The 27,352-nt window shown below is 41.3% G+C and overlaps 2 protein-coding genes across 4 annotated transcripts in view; one reads left to right on the top strand and one right to left on the bottom strand.

Annotated features, from left to right (window-relative positions):
- Positions 1-9,201, top strand: part of PLAGL1 (PLAG1 like zinc finger 1) — an 86,668-nt gene extending 77,467 nt beyond the window's left edge. Inside the window, exons 4-5 of one of the 3 annotated variants that reach the window (XR_012158074.2) lie at positions 160-4,528; positions 7,944-9,201. Coding sequence is in view for 1 of the 3 variants with exons in the window: in XM_073337518.1 (XP_073193619.1) it covers positions 160-1,402 (1,243 nt within the window). In the remaining 2 variants the exon portion in view is untranslated. Of the gene's footprint in view, positions 1-159; positions 5,814-7,943 lie in introns of those variants that run through there. The other 2 variants (XR_012158073.2, XM_073337518.1) reach the window with 2 other exon arrangements.
- Positions 1,914-26,738, bottom strand: ZC2HC1B (zinc finger C2HC-type containing 1B; the record flags this gene model as incomplete). Its single annotated transcript, XM_073337520.1, has 9 exons — positions 1,914-3,199; positions 4,666-4,698; positions 10,145-10,665; positions 16,621-16,711; positions 19,854-19,947; positions 20,980-21,110; positions 25,055-25,193; positions 26,196-26,315; positions 26,655-26,738. Coding segments are annotated over 7 exons (717 nt in total), but the record flags the coding sequence as incomplete, so codon positions are not given.
- Between the last annotated feature and the right edge of the window lie 614 nt (positions 26,739-27,352).

The following is a 27,352-nucleotide window of genomic DNA, read 5'->3' as shown; positions in this document are numbered from 1 at the left end:
TCTAACTCTACAGACTATAAAAAACCCACTGGTTTGCTATTTAATAGAGTCTGTCTTTTTCAAAACTGTTATCCTAGAGAGCGCAAGTGCCTTCACATTCTGAAGCTGTATTCCACTTGTGTGCATGAGTTCCGTAAACATGTTGTTCTTCTGTTTTAGGCACTCGGCCACCCACTCTCCACAGAAATCTCACCAATGTGGTTACTGTGAAAAGACCTTCCACAGAAAGGACCATCTGAAAAATCACCTTCAGACTCACGATCCCAACAAAATGGCCTTCAAGTGTGAAGACTGTGGGAAGAAGTACAACACCAAGCTGGGTTACAAACGCCACCTGGCTCTTCATGCAGCCACCAGTGGGGACCTTACCTGCAGGATGTGTTCCCAAGAGTTCGGAGGCACAGAAGTGTTGTTAGAACACCTCAAAACTCATGCAGGGAAGCCAGGCAGTGGCACCAAGGAAAAGAAACATAAGTGTGACCATTGTGAACGCTATTTCTACACCCGCAAAGATGTGCGGCGTCACATGGTGGTTCACACAGGCTGCAAGGACTTCTTCTGCCAGTTTTGTGCCCAGAGATTTGGGCGCAAGGACCACTTGACTCGTCACATGAAGAAAACACATGCACAAGAGCTGCTGAAGGGCAGGTTGCAGAATGGTGACTTTCAGGGTCTCTTTGACCCTCTCTCTCCATTCAGACTGAAGGAAGATGCCAGTATCCTGTCCTCTTTTCCTGAGAGGGCTTCTATGCAGCATGGGATTCTGAACACATTGGATGCAGAAGAGTATAGCAGCCCACATATTCACTGTCAACAAAGCCTACAGTCTACTCATCCTCTGGAACCTCCTCACTTGCTAAGGATGAGCTGTGTAGATAGTCTCTCAGCCACTCATTCTAAACCATCTCCTACCAACCAGAATCTTCATCAGCACAACAAATATGAACTGAGTACTACCTCATTTGCACCAGCATCCCTCAAAAACCTACCCATCGAAGTGGATGTTAAAGCTCATAATGTGAACTTGCTCGAGGACCTGCCTTTACCAGAACCTCACAAAGTCAATCTGGAAGAAGCTTCTTCGGGGGGTACAGGCGATGCTGGCAAGTACATATTGCACAAGGAGACTGTGACAACAGTTGAATCTATTAACATGCCCTCCATGGATCTTACTCATATACTGGGTTTCTGGCAGTTCCCTCAGAGTGATAACCAGAACAGTGGGGACATCACAATGGCATTTGGTCATGAGGAAGCACCACACAGGCTGAGCTGCCTCAGCCAACAGCAAGGTGCACAGCTAGCTCTGGGTGGAGTGGCCCTAAACCAGCTTCATCCCCATTCTTTTTCATCCAGTACAAATTCTGTAACATTGCCTCATTTTCACCATGCATTCAGATAACTATCATCTTTTTTAGGGCTCCTTTTATACCCAGATTTCTGAAGGAGAAAAGCCCCAAACCATTTAAGAACTTTTAAAAAGGACATTATAAACATTGTAGAATGTTCCAGGAAGTAACAGAGTGAATAGATGTATTTTATCTAATACTTACTAGTTTCATAGCATATGACACTTGCAACAATGCCATCTTTTCTGCTCAATACCCTCCATGTTTTCACACTTAAACTAAATAGCTGAACTAGTGTTCTTCAGTGGAAATACAAATGTATCTAGAACATGCACAAAACATGATGGCTGCTATGGGGGTGAGGGTGGGAAACATAACTTTTTAAATGAGCCATGACTCGCAGTTAGTTTATACAAATGACTTGAACATTGTTCATATGTAGAATCTAGGAGGGTCCAGTAGGTTTTAATGGCAAGCACTTAATCACTGAGCTTTAAGAATTTTTAATTTAAGTTGTGACTTCCTTCAATTATTTTATCTCCTCTCACTTTTTTAAAAACAAAATATTTGCTCTGGTGATTAGGTTAAACTCAAATTTGTTTTTTTTGAAGTGCACTTCCGCTGTGTGTGGAGATATGGTGTTTTCTCCAGGGTTGGAAATAACTACCACTGTTGTAGCCTAAGAATAAATGTCTTGTATAAATGGCTTTTTCTGAAGAGGAAGTATATGGTTAAGACAACACATTAATTTTCATTTAGACCTTGATCCTGCAAGATGCTAGGCATTCTGGGCCTAATCCAAGAAAGCACTTAAGCCTAAATTTAGCTTTAAGCACGAGTGGTCCCACTGACGCCAGCACTCAGCCCCTTGCACAATGTAACTCTCAGACTATGTCTACACTAGCTCTTTTTTGTCAGCAAAACTACACCCCAACCACCAAAAGCACCAGTGTAGACAGCACTATGTCAGCAGGAGATATGTCCCGCTGACATATCTGCCATTGCTCATTGGAGGTGTTTTAATTATGCCGGCGGGAGAGCTCTCTCCTGCTGGCATAGAGCAACTACACAGGAGACCTTACAGCTGCGCTGCTGTACAGTCTGTAGTGTAGACACAGCCTCAGGAAAGATTATGTTCCTCATCCAAGCAAGCTCTGTTCACTTTTGGTTGATAATGATGGCCTTTGTTTAGTCCAGACAAGTGGTAATTCATCGTGAAAACAATGAGGAGTCTGGTAGCATACAGACTAATACGGCTACCCCTCTGATACTTATTCATTGTAACAATCTGTAGCATAAATGTTCCTTGGCAGCTAAATTACTCTAGCAACATGAGCTTGATGTTACAGTCCTCCACATATGCAAGGCAGCTCTTGTTGCAGTCAATGACTGGTCTAAAGTCCTTCTGGATGCAAGATCAGAGAAGGTCCCACCGTGACTCTTCCACAGCTACAAATAGTGTCAAACCCCCACTAAAGTTGGATAAATATATGGCAGGTATGAAAATGTTAAGTAATTTTATATTCATGGTTTCAGCACAGTAGTAATTAACAAGTTATATCTAGCCATTAAGTTACATTTGTTTGTATAAACCAAAACAGAAATATGCTCTTTTTTGTTTGTGTTTTGTTTTTGTAAATTGTCTGTACATAGTTCCTTTCTAAAAGTCTTCAGGTGTCAAAGTGCCATCAACTGACAAGACCTGGTGAACTCATGCAAATTGGAAAAGATAACACACTACAAACTCTATTTTTTTCAAAAGAAAACCTTCAGGGTTCATTCATCTCCCGTAAACCACTTCACAAAGATCCTGTGGTTTTTAGTTTGCTGCTGTTGCTGATTAGGTTCTTCTGCATCAAAAGAAAACACAGAAATGTAAAGTCCAAATCCTGCAAGGTGCTCTCTGCCCTCAAGTCCCATTACGTTGTTTAAAAATAGACTGATGTATTAATGAACTACTAAAAAAAGCCCTTCTCCGAAAACTTCAGGAATGCTAGTGTATGCCTGTTGTGCATTTTTAAATTATTCTAGGACTTTATGGATAAAAGCTTTAAAAATTTGTTTTGTGGGTGTAGATTTAGATGAATTAATTTACTGTGTTGTCCTTTCTGATTGCACATTGTATTCACTTTGCTTCATCCACTATTGTATATCTTTAACAATATGGATTTTTATAGGCATTGTCTAAACATATAATATTAATGAGCATTTTATCAGTTTGGTTTGAACTTCTGCAAAGAGTTGTAACTAAATATTTAAATCATTTTCCTTCACTTAAGGGTCACGGTTAAAAGAAATGCAACACAGATACTGAGCTAGAATCATGACCATGTTCTGTATGGAAATGTTCATCTTTAGCAGGATTCCACATTTATGATCCATCAAGAGAACCTGTGCCCATACCTGCTTACAAGCTATTCTGAAATACAGCACTGTGCCTTCTAGAGGGGTGCTAGTCTTCTGTAGTTAATGAAGAGTGCTTCAAGTTCAAATAAAAAGTAACATGAATCACCTGTGTTAGTAGAGCTCCTAGATAGCAGGAGGTAATGGTGATTAAAACATTCTAATGAAAAAGGTAATCAGTTATTTTAATTCAATTCAAAATAGCTTCTAACATTCCCGAAAGCTTAAATGTAGGGGTAGCCTAAACACAGGCCCTGTTTTGTATTGAATCACTAAGGGCACCACAGGTCATGTATCCAGTAAGAATTTTTATCTTTAGAATCTCAGAACACTACAAATACTAAAGAGGTGTGTCATATTCTAAAGTAGGAGTTTGGGGCAGGATCAGGGGGAGATTTTCTTTTCTTTAAATTTAGTGTTCTTAAGAAGGCCTCCACTGAAAGCCTTGGAGATTGACATGTGTTCACCCGTAGGACAAGAACAACTCACACAATAGCTTCCCCCACACTGCCCATTTGCCTCAACAGACTCTCTCTTTATGCAAAGACTTTAACGACTGAGCTGCTTTAGGATTGAGACATCATGTCAGTGGAAGGAAAACGTTAAAAGATGTAAAGTGACATTATGTTGAGGAGGGTGTTTGGAACGTCTGAGCTTGGGAGACCAGTCTGGGAACCAAGAACTCCCAAATTCTCATCCCAGCTGTGTCACCTCACCTGTCTGGCTCCATTTCCCAATCCATAAAATGAGGATAGTGATACTTACCTACTTCACAGGTTTGTGTGAACATTAATCTCTACATAGTTTTGAATATGTAAAGTACTATATAAGTGTGAAGCAGTATTCTGTACCGTATATAGCCCCATACCCATGTATTTTTTCTGTAAACAGGATTATTCTTTTTCTAGATTACCTGACAACTCCATTGTGAGGGTTTCATTTATGCCTGAATGCAAAACAAAAAGTATGGATTAGTCTAGATTATCCAATATCAGCACAGCAAAATTGCTTACCCTAACACAAAGTTGCAGAAGTCATGTATACATTTATGGGTTTGGTTATGCACAGTTGTAAATTTGGGGGCCTATTGTGGGTATTAATACTATTTCACTTCAAGTCAGGGACACTTTGTAAACTCAACAAGATAATCAAGTTCTAATAGCATCCTGGGCAAAATTTTCAAAAGTGCCTAAATGATTGATGAGAAAATCAAGAGAACATGAGCTCCTAAATCACCAATGCACTTTTGAAAAGCTACTCTTCCCAAGTTAGCCTCCTAACAAAGGGGTTTGACTTAATCACATTAAGCTACCTCAGCATACAAATCAAGCTACCTCTACAAGAGTTTCCCAACACAATTTTGTCATTTCACTTCACACCACCACTCCTTATATCCTTTATCGTGGGGGAGTCTCATCTCACTAGCCTACTAGCATAATCTGTAATAAAGTCTCAAACAAAATTAGAACAGAAAAGGGAAGTTACACTTATCACTACAGTAATGCATCTCACAGAACTCCTCTGGTTCAATAACTGAGCATGAGTTACACATTGTCACTATTCTGGTTAATACATAGCCACTGTAAGCATGCCATAAACCGTGCTTCCAATGGCAGGGGTGGGTGGGAAGGAAAGAGAGGGGGACAGATGGGGATGACACACATTAGAACAAGGATGATCTTAAAATCAGAGCTCAGCATCATGTAACTGTTCTTTGCCCCAACTTGAGTAATGAAGCTGCTGATTTTTCTTGTATCTGCTCTATTTTTGCAGTATTTATGTGTATCACTCTTGTATTGTCAGCTTCCCAACATGGCAGCGCTGCTGCTGTTTATCCTTCGTGTAAACCAAAACCACAAAGGGTACATCAGTACTGCAATCATGGGGTGTGGTTACAGCTCAAATAGACACACCTGAGCTATCTTAACTCTAGTTAGTTTGGGTAACAGAGCAGTGAAGCCGTGGCAGGGTGTGCTTTAGTGTGGGCTGTACGAGCTCGCCCAAAACCCTAATTGCTCATGGAGCTGGCACGCACTGCTGCAGCTTCACTGCTTGTGGACCCAAGCTAGCTAGATTAAAGTTAGCTCAGATATGTCTACTCAAGCTGCAGTCACACCTCATGTGATTTTTACATATCCTGCACTTTTTTTCAGGAACAGGCAGGATAAGTTACCTAATTAGGCCTGAGAAACAAGGTGGGTGAGGTAATACCTTTCATTGGACGAACTTCTGGTGGTGAATGAGACAAGTTTTTGAGCTACACAATGCTCAGGTTGAATTAAGCCTGGGCATTTTCTTGCTGGTTTTGGTGATTCCCTCTTGTTTTCTGTAGATAACCTCTACCATGGCTAACACTTGGGACTGAACTAGTGATCTCAAGTGCCGATTACATTCATCCCTACAACTAGAGTTAAAGAGGCAGACTCTATAGCAAACCCTTGTCCTCTGTGGAATGGGCATTGAGGGAGAGACACCACACAGTGATCAGTGGGGTACACCATCATATCACTTTAATACCTAATATGTCCTCTACTGCAAGACTAGTTTTTGTGCTCGGAGTAGACAATGATCTAATCACTCTTTTCTATCTCTAATACGAACCTACATGCCACTTTGAAGCAATACAGTACAACAGGGCAAAATACCTCATAACATCTGTCAATTCTTACAATCCCATTTGAGACCTAAAGTCTAAAATATTTTCTGTGTAACATTTACATGTAGTTTATAAACAACTTTTATATTGTAATAAAATAAGCTATGTAGAGTAGAATTATTTTAATGTGTAATGCTTACTATGTTAATCAGGGGATGCTAACTGAAAGCCTGTGGTGACAGCATGAGAGAGATCAGGCAAGTGTTAGAACCTCAGATCTTACAGGACGTGATGGCTTTGACTCTAACAAAGATTTGAGTGCAAATCAGGAATATAGCTATCAGGCATGGAAAGTGGGTCTCTTGGAGCCTGCTCCCTGGAAGTCAGTGAGAGTTTTGCATTTGAAATCAATGTGTTCAAGTCAGACAGGATGAAATACCGTATGTTATCTTATATTTATATTAAATTGGCAAAACACTATTCTATTCACTCATTGAGTGGGGGGAACATTTTCAGAGGCAGCGTGGCCCACTGATAGTGCCTTGGCCTAGACAACAGAAGGACTTGAGTTCTAGGCTCAGCTCTGCCATTGACCTACTATGTGATCTTGAACAAGTTATTTTACCTTTCAGCACTTCACTATCTAGAATACAGGAATGACAATACTTCCCTCCTATGCACAATACAGATAAAACTTGCTATATAACAGCTAATGAATAGAATGACCATCAACAGGCAGAGATTATAAAATATAACAGAAAAAAATGGGTGAATTAATTGCCATATATTAAAGGTGTACTCTTGGAAAGGTATGATGGAAACCATGCAACCCCAGTAAAACACTAAGAGGCTCATATTACATCACTCACAGCAAGAGATTTGCTATAGGAAGCAAAGGTTACACCTACATTTAAACATGTAACTAGAATGCACCATCCATCCCATAGATAGAAAGCTAAAATTCAGAAGAACCTTAGCACTCCAAGGGGTTTGTTTCTCTATCATTTTGTCTGGTTTCATTTCATGGACTGTTCTTGTTTAGATTCTCTCTCTTCTTAACCGACTTACTGCTGCTAATTTTCGAGAGAGTTTTTTGAAGTCAGTCTGAAATATTTTGACAAGTTTCATGTTACTGCTTTATTCATTTTTTGTTAACATGGAATTTTATTTTAAATGTAGGTTTTCTAATGTAACTGAGCTAAATTTATCCTAGCTGTTTACCCCTGAAAGTCAATGGAATTATGCTAGTTTGAATTTGGCCATGTGTCTCTTATTTTAACCTGTCATAACTGCAAACAACTCTGATTAGTTTACTTAAACTGTAAAGAGTAATACAGACTATAATCATTGTTGTATCCTACTATGCATTATTTGAGAATTATTTCTGGTCTTTCATTTACTGTATAAGCATTTTATATGGAAGCAGCAGCACCTTCAGGATTTTTTTTTTTTAAAAATTAAGGACAACTATTGGGAATCACTATGCTGAAATTAGTGTATTACAAACAGAATGATGGAAGGTACCCTCCTTTTCCTATCAAACAACTTGTAATAATGATTACACTTTTTTTTTCTTTTTTTTTTTTTTTATGAAGGAGTTATGTTTGTGTATCCAGAAAAAGAAATCAACTTGAGAATTAATCAGGGAACATGAAGAGCATTGAAGCTGAGAGACAAGATTGAGTTTACACCTCTCTCTCTTTTTATTGGAAGGAGGATATGAGACTATTAAGAATATGAATTGGATTCACAGTTCATACCCAAGTCATTAAACTAATGAACCTCTCCTATCCTGTCTAAACAAAGTGAACCACTGCTGGATCATATTAAAGAAGTTCTGTATTAAAATCACAAATGAGTTTGATTCCCCATAGTTTAAATTCCAGGGTATTACTAATTAAGAGATCTCTTGGTTTTTGGTACTGTTTCTCTCCCTCTATGGGTGAAACTTGCAAGCTGCTAATTGCATTAGTACATTCTAAGACAGAGTCTGTTCTCAAAACAATTCACACAGAGAGAGACTCAAAGCAATACTCTGTAACAACAGAAACAGCACCCAGAGACTCCCCACCCTTTTGTTGTATGAACAATTGTGATTAAAATAGAGCTAGAGGATGTATGTGGATGGATGCTTGGTGTGGATAATAACTGAATGATCAGGGAGGTGCCAGCCTAAGAATCCAGTGTCCATCGGCTGAAAAAGGCGTCAAGTGGAAATAACCAGAGGTCCCCCGGAGGGCAGACTGGAATCCACCCAACAGCCTCAAGAATGGGAGAGCCAAAGAACAAGATAACATCTAGCAGCACGGAGCCGTCAGGAATGTTCTATCTGCTGATTGATTCAGCAACAGCATGATGAAGCAATTCCCATAGACTGGCATAGGAAGAAATTCCTATAAAAATAGACTCTAAAAAGTGACAACTTTGGGGGGTCTGATTCTGCAAACCAACTTCCAGGAGCATCAGATGAGCATCTGACAAGGCCCTGCTCCCTCCTCATGTCCAGGCCACCTGGCCAGTGGCTTGGCATGAGCAACTCTAAGGCTGGTAACTATGATAACAACCTTGCAGAACCTGTGTGTGTGTGTTTGTATGAATGAATGTGTGACTAAATATGAGATTGAATGGAATGTTATAGCTATAACTAACTGCTTACTATGATTCTTTCTGTATTCACAATAAATGTGGTATTTTGCCTTTTTCCCTTTAATAAGATCCTGCTGGTTTTTATTTTATTGGTATAACACCACTAGTAACTGAACTGGTGGGACACCACCGATGTAAGTTATCAACAGGGCAGTATGCTCACACCAGCCAGGCTGTTTTTTCAGTTTCAGTTTTTGTCCCATGTCTGTGCAGTTGCAGTGTCATTTCCTGGCCCAGCTCCCTAAAACAGTGGATTTTGGGAGATTTCAAAGACCTGGGAAACTACAGAAAGGTTCTGAGAATATAGCAAACTCCCATAATACCCCAGTGAAAATCCCAGAAGTCCTGGTACCACCATTTCCTAGACTTTGAAGGGTGAACATTCAGCTCTCAACCTCAGTTCTTGCTCAGTTAAAAAAGGTTTCTGCTGGAGTTTTTAAAACAGTCAAGAAGTGACTACGTATGTCCTAGCTCTACCTTCAGAGAAACAGGGAGACCAGCAGTACACGGAGTTCACGATGCAATGGCTGTGTGCCCAAGTACATTCTTGGGAATGGTCTTTAGTGGGTTGAACGCTGCTTTTGAATCAAGGCCACAGTTTGGAGGGACTGAACTATTATTATGCACCTGAAATTGCTGAGAGCAGCACTTTCAGATGCTGTAGTCCAGCCTATGGGCCAATATAATGTAATCTAAATGCTTTGGCCATCATGCCTAATATGTAATTCTCACAGTAAAATTCTATTTTTAGACTTTTACATTGTGGTTTCTGTGTTACTTTTGAAATTTCTCCCCCTGCTTGAGTCCAGCCACATGGCATGGCTCAGCTAGCTGCTGTATCTGCCAAACTGCAACTTTTGCCCTGACCAGGAGCAGGCTCATGGATCCCGAATGGGTGAAGATATACAGAGATCTGGGAGTCAGGCTTAAAAGCTGCCCCTCTTGCTACAGAAGCATGTGGAAAGGGGGAGGCATTGGAGAGCAGGGTATGGCAGAGCAGTGGGACAAATGGACACTTGCACCTACATAAGGCTCTATCTGCACCTTTGCAGATACTAAAAGCAGTACTCTTAAGAACTTGGAAAACTCTTCCTATCGACCCTGCAAAATCAGCTCTCACAAATACAACTTACAGAGAAAAGCAACATACCTGCAGTAGCGGGCCCCCGGTTCCAGATTCCTCCTCCTCCCAAGCTGGCTCAGGTATCATTCATCTGTGCTTCTGGGTTGGGATCCCAGATCCACTAAATTGATTCTGAGATCCCAGCAATGCATCAGGCATCTCCTGGTCCATGGAACAACTATTTTTCCTCCTCTGTGTCCCTCACAATTAAGCCTCAAGATGCTTCTGCGCAGTATCTACCAGCAGATTGGTCTCCGTTCTGAGGATTCAGTCCAGCTCATTGTAAAAAACAGGCAAGTTTTCTGCTCTGAGCAAAAGCAGTTGGAGTCATCCTGGGTCTTGTGTTTCTGGATCCTTTATCTTCTCATGGCCTGTTTGCCGGTCTCAGTGGTGCCCATGCTGGCCATGCTTGGCTGCCTTGTCACATGCCAGGATGTTACATATGATCAATTTCAGATGGACTTGGTCTCCTCCTCTCCCCAGAGGGATACTAGAGATTGCATATTGCTCTCACATCAGCTGGCAACAAGTTCACAGGATGGTGTCCCCTGAAAATATGCCAGCAATGGATAAACTGGATTACAGAAGTGGGGACAAGGGGCAAAGTTAAAGCCCAGTGGCTCTGTAACCTGAGCCCTGATACCCAGGGCTAAAGCGCTCGGGCTTCAGCTTCAGGCGGTGGGGCTCAGGCTTTGGCCCTGAGCCCCAGCAAGTCTAAGCGAGCCAATGCAACCTCCTACCATTTTATTTCACTGAGGGCATTTCAAGTAGATCCTGGGGACTGACATTCCTTTCAACAGGAAGGGTTGCTTAAAGAAGAGGACACTGCAGTGTCTACTTCAGGGACTGAGGACCTTAATTTTACCTTAGCAACTTGGAATTTAAAGCTTAACTGAGTGAGCAGAAAAGGTAGAATTTGTATGAATTCCCTAGGTGTTTTATCAATAAGGGAATTTACTGATCATAGAATATCAGGGTTGGAAGGGACCTCAGGAGGTCATCTAGTCCAACCCCCTGCTCAAAGCAGGGCCAATCCCTAATTTTGGCCCTAGATCTCTAAATGGCCCCCTCAAGGATTGAACTCACAACCCTGGGTTTAGCAGGCCAATGCTCAAATCACTGAGCTATCCCTCCCCAGACTTTTCTCCTTCAATAAAGGGAGAGTTCTGCGAGAAATTGCAGACTGAATTCTAATAATATTCTTTGGTAACATTCGGACATGTAAGCAACTCTTCTAGCAGAACTCATCAGCAGGAACTGGTCTTTCTTGCAGCACTTTTCCTGCTCAGAATACCATATCCCTCACAACTACCCGACTGGAAGAGACTATTACTACTACTTCAGTTTTCAGAGTAACAGCCGTGTTAGTCTGTATTGGCAAAAAGAAAAGGAGTGCTTGTGGCACCTTAGAGACTAACCAATTGATTTGAGCATAAGCTTTCGTGAGCTACAGCTCACTTCATCGGATGCATACTGTGGAAACTGCAGAAGCCATTATATACACAGAGACCATGAAACAATACCTCCTCCCACCCCACTCTCCTGCTTATCTAAAGTGATCACTCTCCTTACAATGTGTATGATAATCAAGTTGGGCCATTTCCAGCACACATCCAGGTTCTCTCACCCTCCCCCCCCAACTCACTCTCCTGCTGGTAATAGCCCATCCAAAGGCTAAAAAAGGGGGGGGGGGTGAGAAAACCTGGATTTGTGCTGGAAATGACCCACCTTGAATATCATACACATTGTAAAGAGAGTGGTCACTTTGGATGGGCTATTACCAGCAGGAGAGTGAGTTTGTAGGGGGGGGGGGGGGCGAGGGTGAGAAAACCTGGATTTGTGCTGGAAATGGCCCAATTTGATTATCATACACATTGTAAGGAGAGTGATCACTTTAGATAAGCTGTTACCAGCAGGAGAGTGGGGTGGGAGGAGGTATTGTTTCATGGTCTCTGTGTATATAACGTCTTCTGCAGTTTCCACAGTATGCATCCAATGAAGTGAGCTGTAGCTCACGAAAGCTTATGCTCAAATAAATTGGTTAGTCTCTAAGGTGCCACAAGTACTCCTTTTCTTTTTACTACTTCAGTGGTTGAGAAGAAAGAGGCTCTAAGGTAATATTTATATCTTGATTGTCCACAGTTCTCCACTTTTCTCCAAAAACTGGTCATTATCCCTCTGGTTGAGGAAGTAGGCCTGAACTTAGGTGGCAGAGTAGGGCTAGGCTGAATAAAGAATTCATCTTGTACTCTAACGTCTACAAAAGATTTAACTATGAGGGAAGCTAAGTTAGGCAGGAAAAAATTGAAATCAGCATTAGATGTACCAAAATTAAACAGACTGAGCTGAGTTGCTTATATTTTTGGCGGACTTCAGCATGGCCAAGAAAGGTTCACCATAACTACTGGAAGTTGAGTGTCCTAGAACACACAATTCTGAAACACTCCCACAGCAGCAGTTTGGAATCCTGATGGCAGTGGAGGTGAACAGGGCCAGCAGACATAGCTCTCAGCCTATCAAACATTTTCTGCCACTTTCTCAGTTTATCTGCCTTTTGACTCACAAGGAGTTCCTCTTCTCCTGCAGTATACCTCTTTCTACGAAGAAGGAGCAGGAACACATTCTTATGTCCCAGGTGAGTCTGCATAGTAGGGTACATAACTATAAGACTTATTAATGTTTTCATGGCATAGCTACACACCTGGCCCAGACTAAGCTTTGTAGATCACTCCTAAGCATGCCACTGGGCTTAGTGTAAAGCACATAATGATTACTTCAGGACACTCTACTTTTTTGGAGATTCGTAATTTCCGGTAATATTCCAAGGACATCCCTGTGCTCTAGAGGCATGTGTATAGTAAATATTAGGGAATTTTTGGAGGGGTCAGAAAGAAGGGCCCATGGCAAGAATTCTTGGTGCCAAAATTTTAATGCAGTATGATTGGTGCTCTGGTTATCACCCGATGAGAACAATTCACCCCACCCAAGATTTCCAAATAGGTGTATTGGAGTGGCATAAATGTTTTTATGGTATACATAAAGACATGCAAGATGGTATTTGCATCTTGGGCTTATTAACTGTGGTGAAGCTGAGAAACCTCACACCAGTACAAAAAGGGTTAAAGAGAGCCTATGGCCCTCCCTATTCCTGCAGCCAATGCTAGGCCTGGAGGAAGAAGAAAAGGAGAGAGAGAACCTGGCACAGTTCAGAGCTGACTGGTGAAGAGGCAGGAGCCAGCTGCCTCCTTACATGAGGGGAGCATCAGTAGGAGCCTGACAGTTAGGACAGCCTCAAGGGAAGAAACATTGTGTCCCTGACTGAGGGAGATTGCTGAAGAGACCGAGGAGCTCTCAGCAGTGAATGAGCTGTGTGATTGACATTGTCAGGTTAGACCCCTCCAATCTTACATCCGCCCTGCTCAGAGGAACCTGGGACTGTAGCAGGATGCTACAAAAGGTCCACAAGGGGATGCTATTTGAGTTGAACCACTACAGACTATAGTGGCCATTCCCCAAACTGAAGAGACATAGACAGGAAGTAGCCCGGGGCAGTGGAATTAGGGTATATCTACACTTAAAATACTACAGTGGCACAGCTAAGCCACTGTTGTACGTCAGTGTAGATACTCCCTATGGTGATGGGAGGGGTTCTCCCTTTAGTGTAGGGAATCCACTGCCCCGAGAAACAGTAACTAGGCTGGCAGAGGAATTGTTCTGTCAATCTAGCGCTGTCTACACCAGGGGTTAGGTCATCTTAACGACATTGCTCCAGGGTGTGGATTTTCCACCACTGAGCATCGTAGTTAAGCTAATTTTCTAGGGTAGGACAGATTTTGGACTCTCTGATGGGAGGATCCTGCTAGCATTGCTTCACACAGGGCCCTGGGCTGGAACCTGGTGGAGAGGGAGGGCCCAAGTCCCCCTCTCATACCTTCTTAATGACTGAGGTACCTCTGCCAGGGAAGCAAGGGGCCAGAAGTCAGGCATGCCAACCTGGTCCTCCGGGCACCCTACTACATTCACCATGACGTTTAAAAATAATTTTAAATGTCTTGATGGTATCCTCTTATAACCAGTCATAAATGGGGAAAAACAATTTACAAAAAAATTTTTAAAAAAATCAATTATGCTTTAAAAAGGGCACTAGAAAATAATTTGTATCCCACAAAAGAAACTAAGTAAACTTTTGTAAACGTTTGTAAACTTCTGCTTGCACATTGTATTGTAATCAGTAACACACAGTTGTCTTCCATATAAAACTGAGACAAGTTGGAATGCAGATGGTTTTATGGAACTGTTTTCCTAGGACCTTCAGTAGCAATGCCGTACAAGTAAAGGCAGTCATTTCAAGTCATGGGTGATCTGCCACCTTATCTTCCGCTTTGTGCTGGGAGTCTGAAATCAGTGAAGTGACATTTACTTACTATTAGTACTGGGACAAACCCTTCATACCGTGTTACTTATATTTTTTCCTCACAAAATAAGGTTAAACCAAAGCAACAGAAACAACAAAATTATCACAGCCAGTTAGATGAATTCAGCCAACCATGGAACAACAACTATTTAGGCATTCATGAAAGGCTCTATAAATTCATGAGCTGACGCGGAGTAGAGAAAAGGAACAATAAAAGGTGCTTAACCCATAATCAGACGCCTTATTCTGCTTTTAAATTAAAAAAATATTAAACATGCTGCCCGTGAACCTGCCATTCCTTTATATGTAATACAAGAATAAACCGAATGGGCCGTGGCCAGGTGCGTGAAAGCTCGGGCACTTCTTATTAGACTGCTCCACCCTTTACTTATGCTGGAGATGACTGGACGCTTTCAAACTTGACAAATTCTTTGCATACATTTTTTGGAAGTTTTCACAGAAACTGCTTGCTCTGTTACCAGTTTATCAAGTGGTTAAAATTTTTCAAAAATTTAAATTTCTGTGAAAAAATTTGATTTTTCAGAATTTTTCTACTTTCTAACTGATTCTGTTGTTGCTTATGGATTATGGAATACTTCTCGGAGTGGTATTTTCCCTGGTATTAAATCCTGTCAAGCCTAGGGCCAGTGGAAATTGGCAGCAAATTTTCCCTATTTACTGGAATTTTTGCCCTGGATTTTGCAGATATTTTTGGAAAAATCCACTAGATTTTTAAAAGAAAATTTATACCAAATTATGTTTGTTTGTATTGAATAATTTGAAGTAAAACGGTCACTCAGTCTTGTTTTAAATTTCTTGCCCCCCAAGTTCAGAGCTTTCAGTGCCTACTTGAGATTTTCACATGAACCCTCCCCTGCCTTAGAGACCTTCCACTCTCCCATCAGACATTTTCCTGCCCTCGACCCCGCAGGTCCCATGCTAAGGACAAAAATTATGTTATAGACATAATATTCAATTTTTGGTAAAATTTGGTAAAACATAAAACTTGAAATCTTAGCAAGTCTGGGAAGGCTATATGAAAGTACATTCCATACAGATAAGTATTGTAGCTGGATGTTTCTATTAGTATACTTCAGAGTGATTATTCCACTGAGAGCAACAGGGAAGTTCATAGTTCTTAAAGCTAATGTTTCTTGGTGTATGTCTACACAGCAAAGAAAAACCTATGGCTGGCCCGTGCCAGCCAACTTAGGCTCATGGGGCTCGGGCTTCTTTGCAGTGTAGACTTCCAAGCACAAGCTGGAGCCTGGGCTCTGGGACTCTGCCAGGTGGGAGAGTCCTAGAGGCCAGGCTCCAGCTGGTGCCTGAAAGTCTACACAGCAATGAAACAGCGATGCAGCCCAAGTCCAAATCCCGCAGCTGGCCCATGCCAGCTGACTCGATGTCTAGGTGCTGTGTAGACATACCCACTGTGTCTGCAGTCTCAGGCAGAAAGCACTATCAGTTTACATTGAAACTGTTCCCTTACCAGCCAAGAGTTCCACCTAACACTTGAGAAAACTCAAGTTCTGTAGAAAAGAATACCAGAAAAGCCCACAAGGAGACCCTCCCTTCACAGAATGGGTGGAAATTCTGCTACATCAACTTCCAGTGGCACTAGTTGCGACATATTTCCTACATACTGTATATGTTGTTTACATTTAACAAGCCTAGCAAATCTGATAATTTGATTAACCTTACTGTAAAATGTACATTGGCTTGGCAAAATGAGTTTTTAAAAAATAATTTTTATGGATAATATCAACTTTTTTCAATTTTTAATCAATTGAAATTTTCACGATTGTGAGAATCTAGGCTCAGAATTATTTAATGACAATAGATGTTAATATTAAGAAGTTAAATCTTTATAACTGTTAAAACAAATTGTCAAGATCACATGTCAAAACATACCAAGTAAATATCCTTGAAGCAAACTCTAATAACTTCTCAAGCATTGTTTTTGTCTATCTGTAAATTTTATAATTTGATCATATGTCACTTTGTACATGTGTACAGTGAAACTGACGTTTAACAACATTTACTCATAAAAATCTAATCCTTCCGAGCCTCAATATAAAGTATTTCTTACCGAGAATCTCCTGAAGTATTTTTTCCAGAGGGTACACTGGATGTTTTTTTGGTTCTCTCTGGCATTCCAGCAGAGGACTGCACAGCAGGTCCTTTAAAAGCACAGTACTATATCTCAATAATTTTTTACATTAAATTACTTATTGCAAAATACACACATACATATAACTGCCTGGGTTATACCTCCAATAATCATTAATGTAACTTTTTTTTTAAAGGGACTTTTTAAAAACAAGTATTACTCCAGATAACTGAGCAACTGATTACCCAATGGATGTTGACAGACATGCTAAGTGGAATGGTATTTAAAGAGAATGAACAGCTTTAGGAATGTGGTGTAGGTTGCTAACAGAGTCTGATGGGGGCGGGTGGGTGAAACCCTGAAAGAAACTTACCAAGCCCAACAATGGGATAGATAACAAATAGCACCTGGTTTCTAACTTCCCACCCTGCTCCAAAAAATACTGAATGCCAAATTCAGCATGTTTGGTGTGTTTAAGGGTTTTCTTGTTTTGCATGGGAAGACTGCCATAGCCTCCATGTTATCATTACTAATTTGTTGTCTCATGCACCTATATGCTTTAGATAAAGGGATGTCAAAAATAAAATAAAAATAAATCAGAGTAAGAGAAGAATGAACAAGTCATAAGGTCTACTGACTGCAGTAAGACTAAAAATTGGGGTTCCCCTTGTGGGTCAAAAGAAACCTTGTCACACAAATTACATGCCAGCTGACAGCAGTGTCATATCAATAATATGTAGCATTCATAGCACCTTTCATTCAAGGATCTCAAAAGGCACAAGGATAATGGGCCCCCCTCTTATAATTTGAGTAAATACTCATCTTTAAACACTCATTATAAAGATCTCAGACAGAATTACAAGGAAAAGATTCCAGCGTTTCCAGCCCAATACTGTGCAATCGCAATATATGTAAGAAATGAAAATAAGGACAGCAGATATATTGGAATTATAGTGACACCAAGTGGCAAGGGAAATTAATCTCATTTCTGCCCCATTCCTTCCACAAGGTCCACTATAATGGATAGAAAGATTCAGTTTACTAAGCTGTATTTTTATTTCACATTAATATTAAACCTACATCAAGCTTGATCCAACAGATTTCAAATTGCTGCCATCTACAAAGTAACTATTATAGCATACAGAGGAATAATAATGGTGCATTACCCTTCTCATTACTCTTCTCCTTCTATTGCTTCTAGTCACAACCTGGTTCTTTGAGCACATAAAGAAGATGCTGCAGCATTACTGAATTCTTCATTCAGCAAAATCCTTCACTGCCATTAACCTTACTTCTCAATAGTAGAGTTCAAATGCTAAAAACTAATTCTCTTCCTCAGGGACTACTACTGAAAAACTCTCCTCAGTTTCACTTTCTGGTGGTCATGCATTTATTTGTATCAAGCTGCAAGTACTGGGGTTTCAAGGCATGCAGGGGAATGTTTACATTTAAAATATGCCTAGCTAACTTTTAATGCATTTCTAGTAATTTTTGAAAACCCAAAGACTTAGAAAAAACCTAAAGCACAAAAGGATACAGACAAGTAATTTTTAAAAACGCCCCAATGCTTCCTACACGGAAGCTTTAAAACCTCTCCCTCCTTCCCCCATTTCTTTTCTAAAAAGTGTTCTAGAGAAGTGAGTTGAGAACTAGGGCTGGTTGAAGATTTTCAATGGAAATTTTGCAACTGGAAAATGGGGTTTTGTCAAAATTGAAGATTTTCTTTGGGAAAAGATTTTGTCAGAATTTTCCACTGAAAAAAATGAAATGTTTTTACTTTGGGTTGACATTAATCTCTGCATCTGCCTTAACTACTGCAGTGCCTTATGAAAGTTGTACTTCTGGGTCCCATAAAGAACCACACTGGTTCAGCCACAGAAGTCCCATGAAGCACTGCAGCATCTCAACCATAAGGAAACACTGTGATACATCAAGGAAGATGTAATCTGCCCAGGATGCAGAGGCGACCCAGAACTACCACCACCATGAGACACTGCAGTGGCTCAGCCAAATGCAGAGATTAATGACAACTCAAAACAAAGCATTTGGACATTTCCAAGTTGAAGTTTTTCATTCTGTGAAATATTTTGACATTTTAACTTTGTCCTGATTTGGGATGAAAATGAATGTAGAAAGACTAGTTTCCAACAGCATGGAAATCCCCTTTTGTGATCAGCTCTAGTCAGGACCTCCTGAGTTCTAATTCTGCTTCTGCCACTGATTCAGTCACTGGCCTTGGATCAAGGCACTTAACTGCTCTGCCTCTGTTTTCTCACCCTGCGCCTCCCAGGATTATTGTAAGGGTTCCATTAGTTTTTGTGCAGCACTCTGAAGATGTGAAGTGCTAAGTATCATTAGTTCTGTGTGTTTGTCCTTTTCAATGCGGGGGGCGTGGGGGAGAAGAGGAGGGAAATAGCTCCTCCCGCTCATGACAGAATTAAGCTAAGATCTAAATTTATTGTTCATTTACCAAGTTCTACACGTATAACACCACCCCATCCTAGTCGACAAACACAGCCATATTTTCTTTGCCAGTCTGTGACACACTCACGTGATCCCATTACAAACATGGTTACATTCTGTCCACACAGCAGAAGTGTTGCTTTAAAAAGCAGCCACGAAAACTACATTTGGCTGTTGTAGTGCATTCTAGGAAAAGTCTCAGCAGCTACTCCATAGTGCCTCAGCAGGCGTTACAGGGCCTGAATGATTTCGACACAGAATGGCACCAAACAGCACAGGGGCCAATGCGTTCTGGCGTGTGTTTTCATAGAGAGGGTCTGATCCTACAAGTTGCTGAACACCCTCAAGGCCCATTGAATTCAATGAGAGCTGAAAGCGCTTGACGCCCCATGAGCTGCTCAGCACCTCGCAGGATTGGGCCCAGACTGCACAGACAGTGAGTGATGACTGGTTATAGGAAGACAGCCATCTACTGTAACTAGTCTATGCTGCTGGCAGGAGGTACCACCGTTAGCTGCCAGGGTTACTAAAATAATGTTACCCATGTTGCTGGACGACACAAACCGCTGTTAGAGCCAACCAGCTCACTAACTGGGTACAAAAACGGCTAAAAGTGGTAGTGCGGACAGGGTGATGCTACTCCGCCACATTTGAGCGGTAGCAGTAACTGGCGCCCAGTTGCAGAGTAGTAATGACCTTGTGCAAGTATTTCTGAATGTTCACTCGCCCAACCGACTGCAACTCCTTACCTGCAATGGCAGCTTCTTGGACTCTGTTCTGAAGCAGTGATTCCACAGCACTTGTTAAGGTTGGTTCTCTCCTTTGAGTCATTTGTTGCTTGCCCTGGTGAGGATAACACAAGCAGTCAGCATAGTTTCATGACAGAACTGACCAGGACTCAACTCAAGCAGAGATTTCATGGAGGTATTGAGAGGAGTCCATTTTCTTAATCCCCTCAGTGACAGCAGCAGCAGGCCAGACCAGAGTGAAAGGCCACCAGTAGCTTGCTCCTTCCCCAAAGCATTATTCTCCCATCTAGTCTAAAACAGCCAAGACACTCAGAGAAGCAGCCCTTCAGTGACACACATAGGCATCTCCCCCTCAACAGCACCATCCCTTTGAGACACCCGGTTCTCCAGGAACTCCCTTTATTAGACACCCACCATCTTAACTATGGAGTTTTTTAAGCCTTTTGGTGGTAGATAAAGAATTTTATCCTTGAGTTTTCCCCCTCCATTGTAGGATTTACCTTTCCTTCCATCAGAAAGCTGACCCTCCTCCAAAATTGAAATACTTAAAAGAAAACGAACTGGTGGGCATAACAAGATTTTTACTTTGCTGATTACTAGTTACTAACTCCGTCTGTCACTTATTTACTCTTTTTTTAATTAATGAACAATTTATGTTTTAATAAAATCTTTTAACAAAATCTTTCAGTAGAAGTTGTATAAACATTTAATAAACACAGCAGCACAGCTCAAGACACAGAGGATTAACCCCACTTCGGAGGCTACCAAAGGAATTCGGCCTTTGATATATCCCTTAGCATAGTACAGTAGTACTCTGTATCCAGCATGGAAGCTGTATTCGTTTTCATTACTCTACAGTTGCTTTCCTGGAATCGGATTAGAAAAGAGTCTGAAGAAGCTATTTTCTCCTCAGCGTTTGCTACCATACTTTTCTATAACTTCCTGCAGAGAAAGGAGCTCTTTTTTGAAGCAACTCACATTGCATTTAATTAAAAAACCAAAAATATCATTAGCTTCTCTGTGGTTTAAAGCTACATATGAATGTGGAGCTTCCCTCCCTACATCACAACCCATTCTATCTGGTGAGCCTGTCTGCAAGAAAACACAAGGCGAGTGTGTTACTTACCGGGGCCTGTTTGCCTGCTTTCTGGCCTGGTGCAAAGACGCGTCGTGTAGCTTGTTCTTTGCAAAAACTGATGTGCCGCTCTGCTGCGGCTTCGTTAAACCTTCTCAAGCAGTAAGGACACTGAATATAGTCTGATTACAACAAAGGAATGGGTATGATTGAATCAACAGCTCATAAGATATTGAGAGAGAATTGACTCCTCTCTGGGAGACTAGGACTCGGGAGACCTGGGTTCAATTCCCAGCTTTGCCTGTCCTGTTGGGTGACCTTGGTCAAGTCACTTCCCCTCACTGTAACTCAATTTCCCCATCAATGCTAAGAACTGCCCTTGGCAAAATTCCGCACACCGTGGCAACTATGTTAATTTGATCTGTTTGTTGTAGAGATGAAGGCTGGGTGCCATGATCAATTGCAAAGTGTTGAGATTCTTGTTGTTGACATACAGGGCTTGGTCCAAAGCCCACTGATGGGAGTTTCTCTCCCCTCTGATATTGCACTACAAATCTCTATTTTGCATTCACTGAGCACAACTGGAGTTCCACATGTGGAATGAATGCAGAGTGGGCAAGAGTGCCACATTGACGATATGTAGCAAGGATCAGAGAGTAGCATTACTTCGTATAAATGTGGAGGACTATATTATGCTTGGCTTTTAAAAAAATAAAATGGAATAAAACTCTAGAAAAAACAGACATTTAACAAAAAAATGGCAATGTGATTAACCAAAAGGATTACTGTACTATATACACTATAGTTTCAACCAATTTGCTTGGTACTGAAGTTAGGTTTGCCAGCCTGTAAGTGCCAGGATTGCCTCTGGAGCCTTTTGTAAAAATCAGCATTACATTTGCTATCCTCCAGTCATCTGGTACAGAGGTACATGAGTTTAAACTAAATGGAAGGCTAAACAGAAGTAGGTCTGCAACTAGGGTCACTGATTTCAAAAAGGAAAACTTTACAAAATGAAGGGAATTAGTTAGGGAAGTTGCCTGGACTGAAGAACTCCGGGATCTGAATGTAGACGAGCCTTGGAATCATTTTAAGTCAAAGTTGCAGAAATAATCTGAAGCCTGCATTCCAAGCGGGGGGGCAGGGCAAGGGGGAAATCTCATACAGAAGGGTTACAAGACCAAACTGGCTCAACAAGCATCTCAAACTGGCTATTAAAAGAAAGCAGAAAGCCTACAAGGAATGGAAAAAGGGAGGGAAACAGCAAGGAAAGCTATCTCTTGGAGGTCAGAAAATGTGAGGATAAAGTGAGAAATATGAAAAACCTTACAAAGGAAATTAAAACCAATAGTAAAAGCTTCTTTTTAGTTATATGGCTAAAGAAAACAAGGAAAGAAGAAGTCGGACTGCTAAGCACCGAGGATGGGGTGGAGATTAAAGATAATTCTAGGTAGGGCCCAACACCTAAACAAATACTTTACCTCAGTATTAAACAACAGTAATGAGGAGCTTGGGGACAATGACGAGGTGACTAATGGGAACAAGGATACAGAAGTAGAAATCACATCCAAGGTGAAAGCAAAACTGAAACAGCTTAATGAGACCAAATTGGGGGCCCAGATAATCTCCATACAAGAACATTAAATGAACAGGCACATGAAATTGAAAGCCCAATAGAAAGGATTTTTAATGAATCCATAAACTCAGGGGTCATAACCTAAGACTGGAGAACTGCAAATATAGAACATATATTTAAGAAATGGGAAAAAATGATTTGGGAAGTTAAGAGGACTATTAGTTTGTTCTCAGTTGTATGCCAGGTCTTAGAACAAATTTTGAAAGACAGTGTAATAAAAGACATGGCTTTACAAAATGTAGACCAACCAGATCTCTTTCTTTGAAAATATCTTCAATTTTCTAGACAAAGGAAATGCAGTAGATTTAATCTATCTGGATTTCAGTAAAGCATTTTATATAGTTCCACATGGGAAATTATTCAGTTGGAGAAGATGGGAATTAACATAAGAACAGAAAGGTGGGTAAGGAACTGGTTAAAGGGGAGACGACAGTAAGTCATACTGAAAGGTGAACTATCAGGATGGAGGGAAGTTACTAATGGAGTTCCTCAAGGACCAGTCTTTCGACCATTAATGACCTTGATACAAAATGTGGGAACGTGCTAATTAAATTTATGGATGACACACGTTGGGAGATATTGCCAATACAGAGGAGGACTGGAATGTCACACAAGAAGATCTGGATGATCTTGAAAGCTGGAGTAATAAAAATGGGATGAAATTTAATAGTGCAAAGTGTAAAGTCATGTAGTTAGGGACTAACAACAAGAGTTTTTGCTACAAGCTGGGGATTTACCAGTTGGAAGTGACATAGGAAGAGAAAGACCTGAGTGTTTTGGTCCATCACAGATCACTAAGAGCTGCCAATGTCATGTGGCCATGAAAAAAAACTAATGCAATCCTAGGATGCATTAGGCGAGGTATTTCCAGTAGAGACAGGGAAGTGTTACTATTGTACAAGGCACTGGTAAGACCTCATGTGGAATAGTGTGTGCAATTCTGGTCTCTCATGTTTACAAAAGATGAATTCAAACTGGAACAGGTGTAGAGAAAGGCTATTAGGATGATCAGAGGAAAGGAGAACCTACTTTACGAGAGGAGACTAAAGGAGTTGACTTATTTAGCTAACAAAATGAAGGTTTAGGGGAGATATGATTGCTCTCTATAAGTACATCAGAGGGGTAAACACCAGGGAGGGAGAGGAGTTATTTAAGTTAAGGCCCAATGTTGGCACAAGAACAAATGGATATAAACTGGCCATCAACAAGTTTAGGCTTTAAATTAGATGAAAGTTTCTAACAATCAGAGGAGTGAAGTTCTGGAACAGCCTTCCAAGGGGAATAGTAGGGGAAAATTACCTAACTTGTTTCATGATTGAGCTGATACGTTTATGGAGGGGATGGCATGATGAGATTGCCTAAAATGACATATGGCCCATCTGCACCTGGTATTAGCAGATATCTCCAACAACCAGATATAGGACAATAGATGGGGAGGTCTCAAAGCTACTAAAATAATTCTTTTACTGGTCTGGCTGGTGGGTCTCACCCACATGCTCAGGGTCTAACTGATCACTACATTTGGGGTCAGGAAGGAATCCCCCCCACCCCAGGACAGATTGTAAAAGACCATGGTGGGTTTTTGCCTTCCTCTGCAGCATGTGTCACGGATCACTTACTGGTTTGAACTAGAGTAAATGGTAGATTCTCTGTAACTTGAAGTCTTTAATGATTTGAGGACTTCGATGACTCAGCCAGGGGTTATGGGACTGTTGCAGGAGTGGGTGAAATTCTGTGGCCTGTGATGTGCAGGAGGTCAAACTAGATGATCATGATGGTCCCTTCTGGCTTTAAAGTCTATGAGAAGCAAGAGGCTCAATTTTCAAAAGGTGCTGAGCACCCACACCTCCCTCACTGACCTCTGAAAATCCAAAAGGTGAAATTCATCCCAATGCAGAGGGCCAGCATGGGGCCTATGCCTGACTTACAGTTTATTCCAAGTAGTAAGCGCTGAAATTCACCCTTTGTTAGTCAATGGCAGAGTCAGGACTAGAACCCAAGCATCCCAACTCCCACCCCAGAGCTCTGCTACTAGACTAGGGTGACCAGACAGCAAATGTGAAAAATCAGGATGGGGTGGGGGGTGGGGGTAATAGGAGCCTATATAAGAAAAAGACCCAAAAATCAGGATTGTCCCTATAAAATTGTGACATCTGGTCACCCTATACTAGACTGATAAGTTGCTACCATTAAGGTTGAAAGGTCCAATTATTTTGCTTCCTCTGCAATTCATCTATGTTGCTCCACTTTTCCCTGATGCTACTACTCACTGAATGCAGAAACCCTCTTTAGCTGCTCCCAGGGTTGCCCCTAATTCATGCTCTACTCCACCACTACATTTTAAAAACAATCAGGAATGAGGGAGTTAATGTTCACCTTGGATTGCAGAGAATGGAGTAAAGCTGAAGCCCATCTGTGAATAATAGGAACTTATTGTTTTATGAAGGAGAAGCAAACAAGAGCAGCAGTAAGTGAAACTAAATCACAAACCTGGATTGATGCTTGGAGGTGGAGGAGGAGGAAGGGGTCGGCCTTCTTTCATGGCTTTCGTGACTTGCTTGGCTGATTGAATAGCATTAATAAAGTCCTCATGCAGCTGTCTCCAGTTAGATTTCTTTTCTGGTTGTTTCTGTAAAGGAAACGTATGGCAACAAACTCTATATACCCATCTATGAGGCTATATAAAGACTTTGACTGAGGGTTCTTTTCTAAGTAGATTTCAAAAGGAAAAAGAAATATTAAAAACAAATCTTAGGTCAAATCCACTTTCCTGAGTCTTACTATTTCCCCACCCAACCCTCACAAATTAACCAGTGCTCCAAGGGACCAATAAAGAATAGCCTCTCATATCAAGACATTTAGGTCACAGACGACTATAGTTTATACTGGATGAAATATGAAAGTTAGCATGACAATCCCTTCTCTCCCCCCCACCCTTTTGATCTCCTCTTATATTTTTTGCCTCTTTCCCCCAATCAAAGTGTGAAACTGATTTCTCCATAGCCTGCTGCTGTTCCTAGATCAGCAGCAGCAAACAACACACAATACAGCTACCACAGCAATACAGATAATGGTCTTCCTTGAATAAAGGAATAAAAATTGCTTACTGTTTGAATTTAATAGCAATGAAACTCTGCAGCTTTGTCCTTGGGATTTTACAGGCCACAGAAGGCTCAAGCTGAACCTTGAGCATTCCTCCACCAGATCAGTGTCCTGCCATCACTTCCTCTCACTGACCTAACTAGAGAGGAAGCTGTAAGAAGCTTGTATGTTATTCATGTTTCATTTTTAAGGAAAACTCCTATAAGAACTGAGGCCTCCATGTGTTCCTACCGGTTTCACTGTGCACCAGCATGGCTCTTGCACTGAGAAGACGCCTTAAGTTACTGGAGGCAACAAGCCACTTATCAGCACTTGATAAAGCACAAAGGCTAGGGCTGGGGACAGGGAAGGCATGAACAGAGCCAGACCCACAGTTGAGGAGACATCATTTCCCAAGAGAGAATGCCACGCACAGCGAAGAACCGTAGGCTCATTCAGGACACCCACTCATCGCTGGAGTGAATGACAACATTCGTTGACCAACAATATTAGCATGAAGTCAACATGCCTGCTACAATTTAAACAATACCTTTGGTGGTGGCTGTTTCTTCACTGAGGGAATTTCAGTTCCCTGCAGTCTCTGTTTCAAAGAATTGAAAGGCTTCCGCTTTTTGGTGAAGACTTTCTTGCATATTGGCTGGTGCCTTAACTGGGATGCAAAGAAAAAACAAAATCTTACGGCAAAACCCTTGTGTTCTGCTAATGCTGCTTCCGTCTAAGGCATTATAATTATTTCTGCCACACTCTGGAATATTGCTAGATGAGAGAGCACAAATAACTTATTTACACCACAGGACAGGTCAGTACTCTGAACACTGATCAGATCAGTTTGTCTCCTTTTTCACAGAGTGAAAGTTTCTTTCAACATCTGTGTTTAACCCTACTGGCATTTACTGCCCCTTCTCCCCCCACCCAAACCCTCACAATTCCTCTACTTTCAGTTTTATGCACCCGGGGGGTGGTGGTGGGGGGGAAGCCTTTGTTTTACCAGAACATCTTGTGCAAAATGTCTTCCACAGGTTTCACAAGCTAGCAATTCTTGACTTCCAGCAGCTGTATAAAATTCAACGTATCAAACTATTAGTTACACTGGATTTCTTAAAGGTCCCCCCCCCCCACCCCCAAAAAACAAAACAACACAAAACAATGGTAAGAGCAGGCCCTATGATTTCTGGAACTGATTGTTTTGTTGTGAGAAAGCACCCTTTATACAGTCACCCATGGGTTTTATTTTTCTTCCCCCTTTGTGATCTCTTCACCTCAGTGGTGGGGTAAATTTCATACCCCACAGGTCTCCCTTGCCTCTGTTTGTCTTACTAACTGGGTGAAGCTGGCTCCTCATTTCCATATGACAGTTACTTTCAGAAACTTTAATATAAGAAATATTAGGGGTTACCATTCAACTGAAGACTTACCAAGTGGCACATTTAGATCCTAGGATGATAAATGCCTAGATGGATAAAATTGTAACTTTAAGCCAACTGATCTTCTACTATATACTTGTTCTAACTTCCTACTCTCTGCTATTGAAGACCAGTATTTTTGGCAGGTCTGACATCTCACCCTCCGAGCTGTTGACTTCCTTCCCAGTCCTGCTCCTTCCCCACTGCCCAATGGAAGGAGAATCTCATAAGCCCCTCTCTCCGCTGCCCACTTGTCAGCTCTGTTTTAACTCTCCACTGTTCC

This window comes from Lepidochelys kempii, chromosome 3, assembly GCF_965140285.1.
Source record: "Lepidochelys kempii isolate rLepKem1 chromosome 3, rLepKem1.hap1, whole genome shotgun sequence".
In the NCBI taxonomy this organism is placed as follows: Eukaryota; Metazoa; Chordata; order Testudines; family Cheloniidae; genus Lepidochelys; species Lepidochelys kempii.
This window is presented reverse-complemented; position numbering and strand designations above follow the sequence as displayed.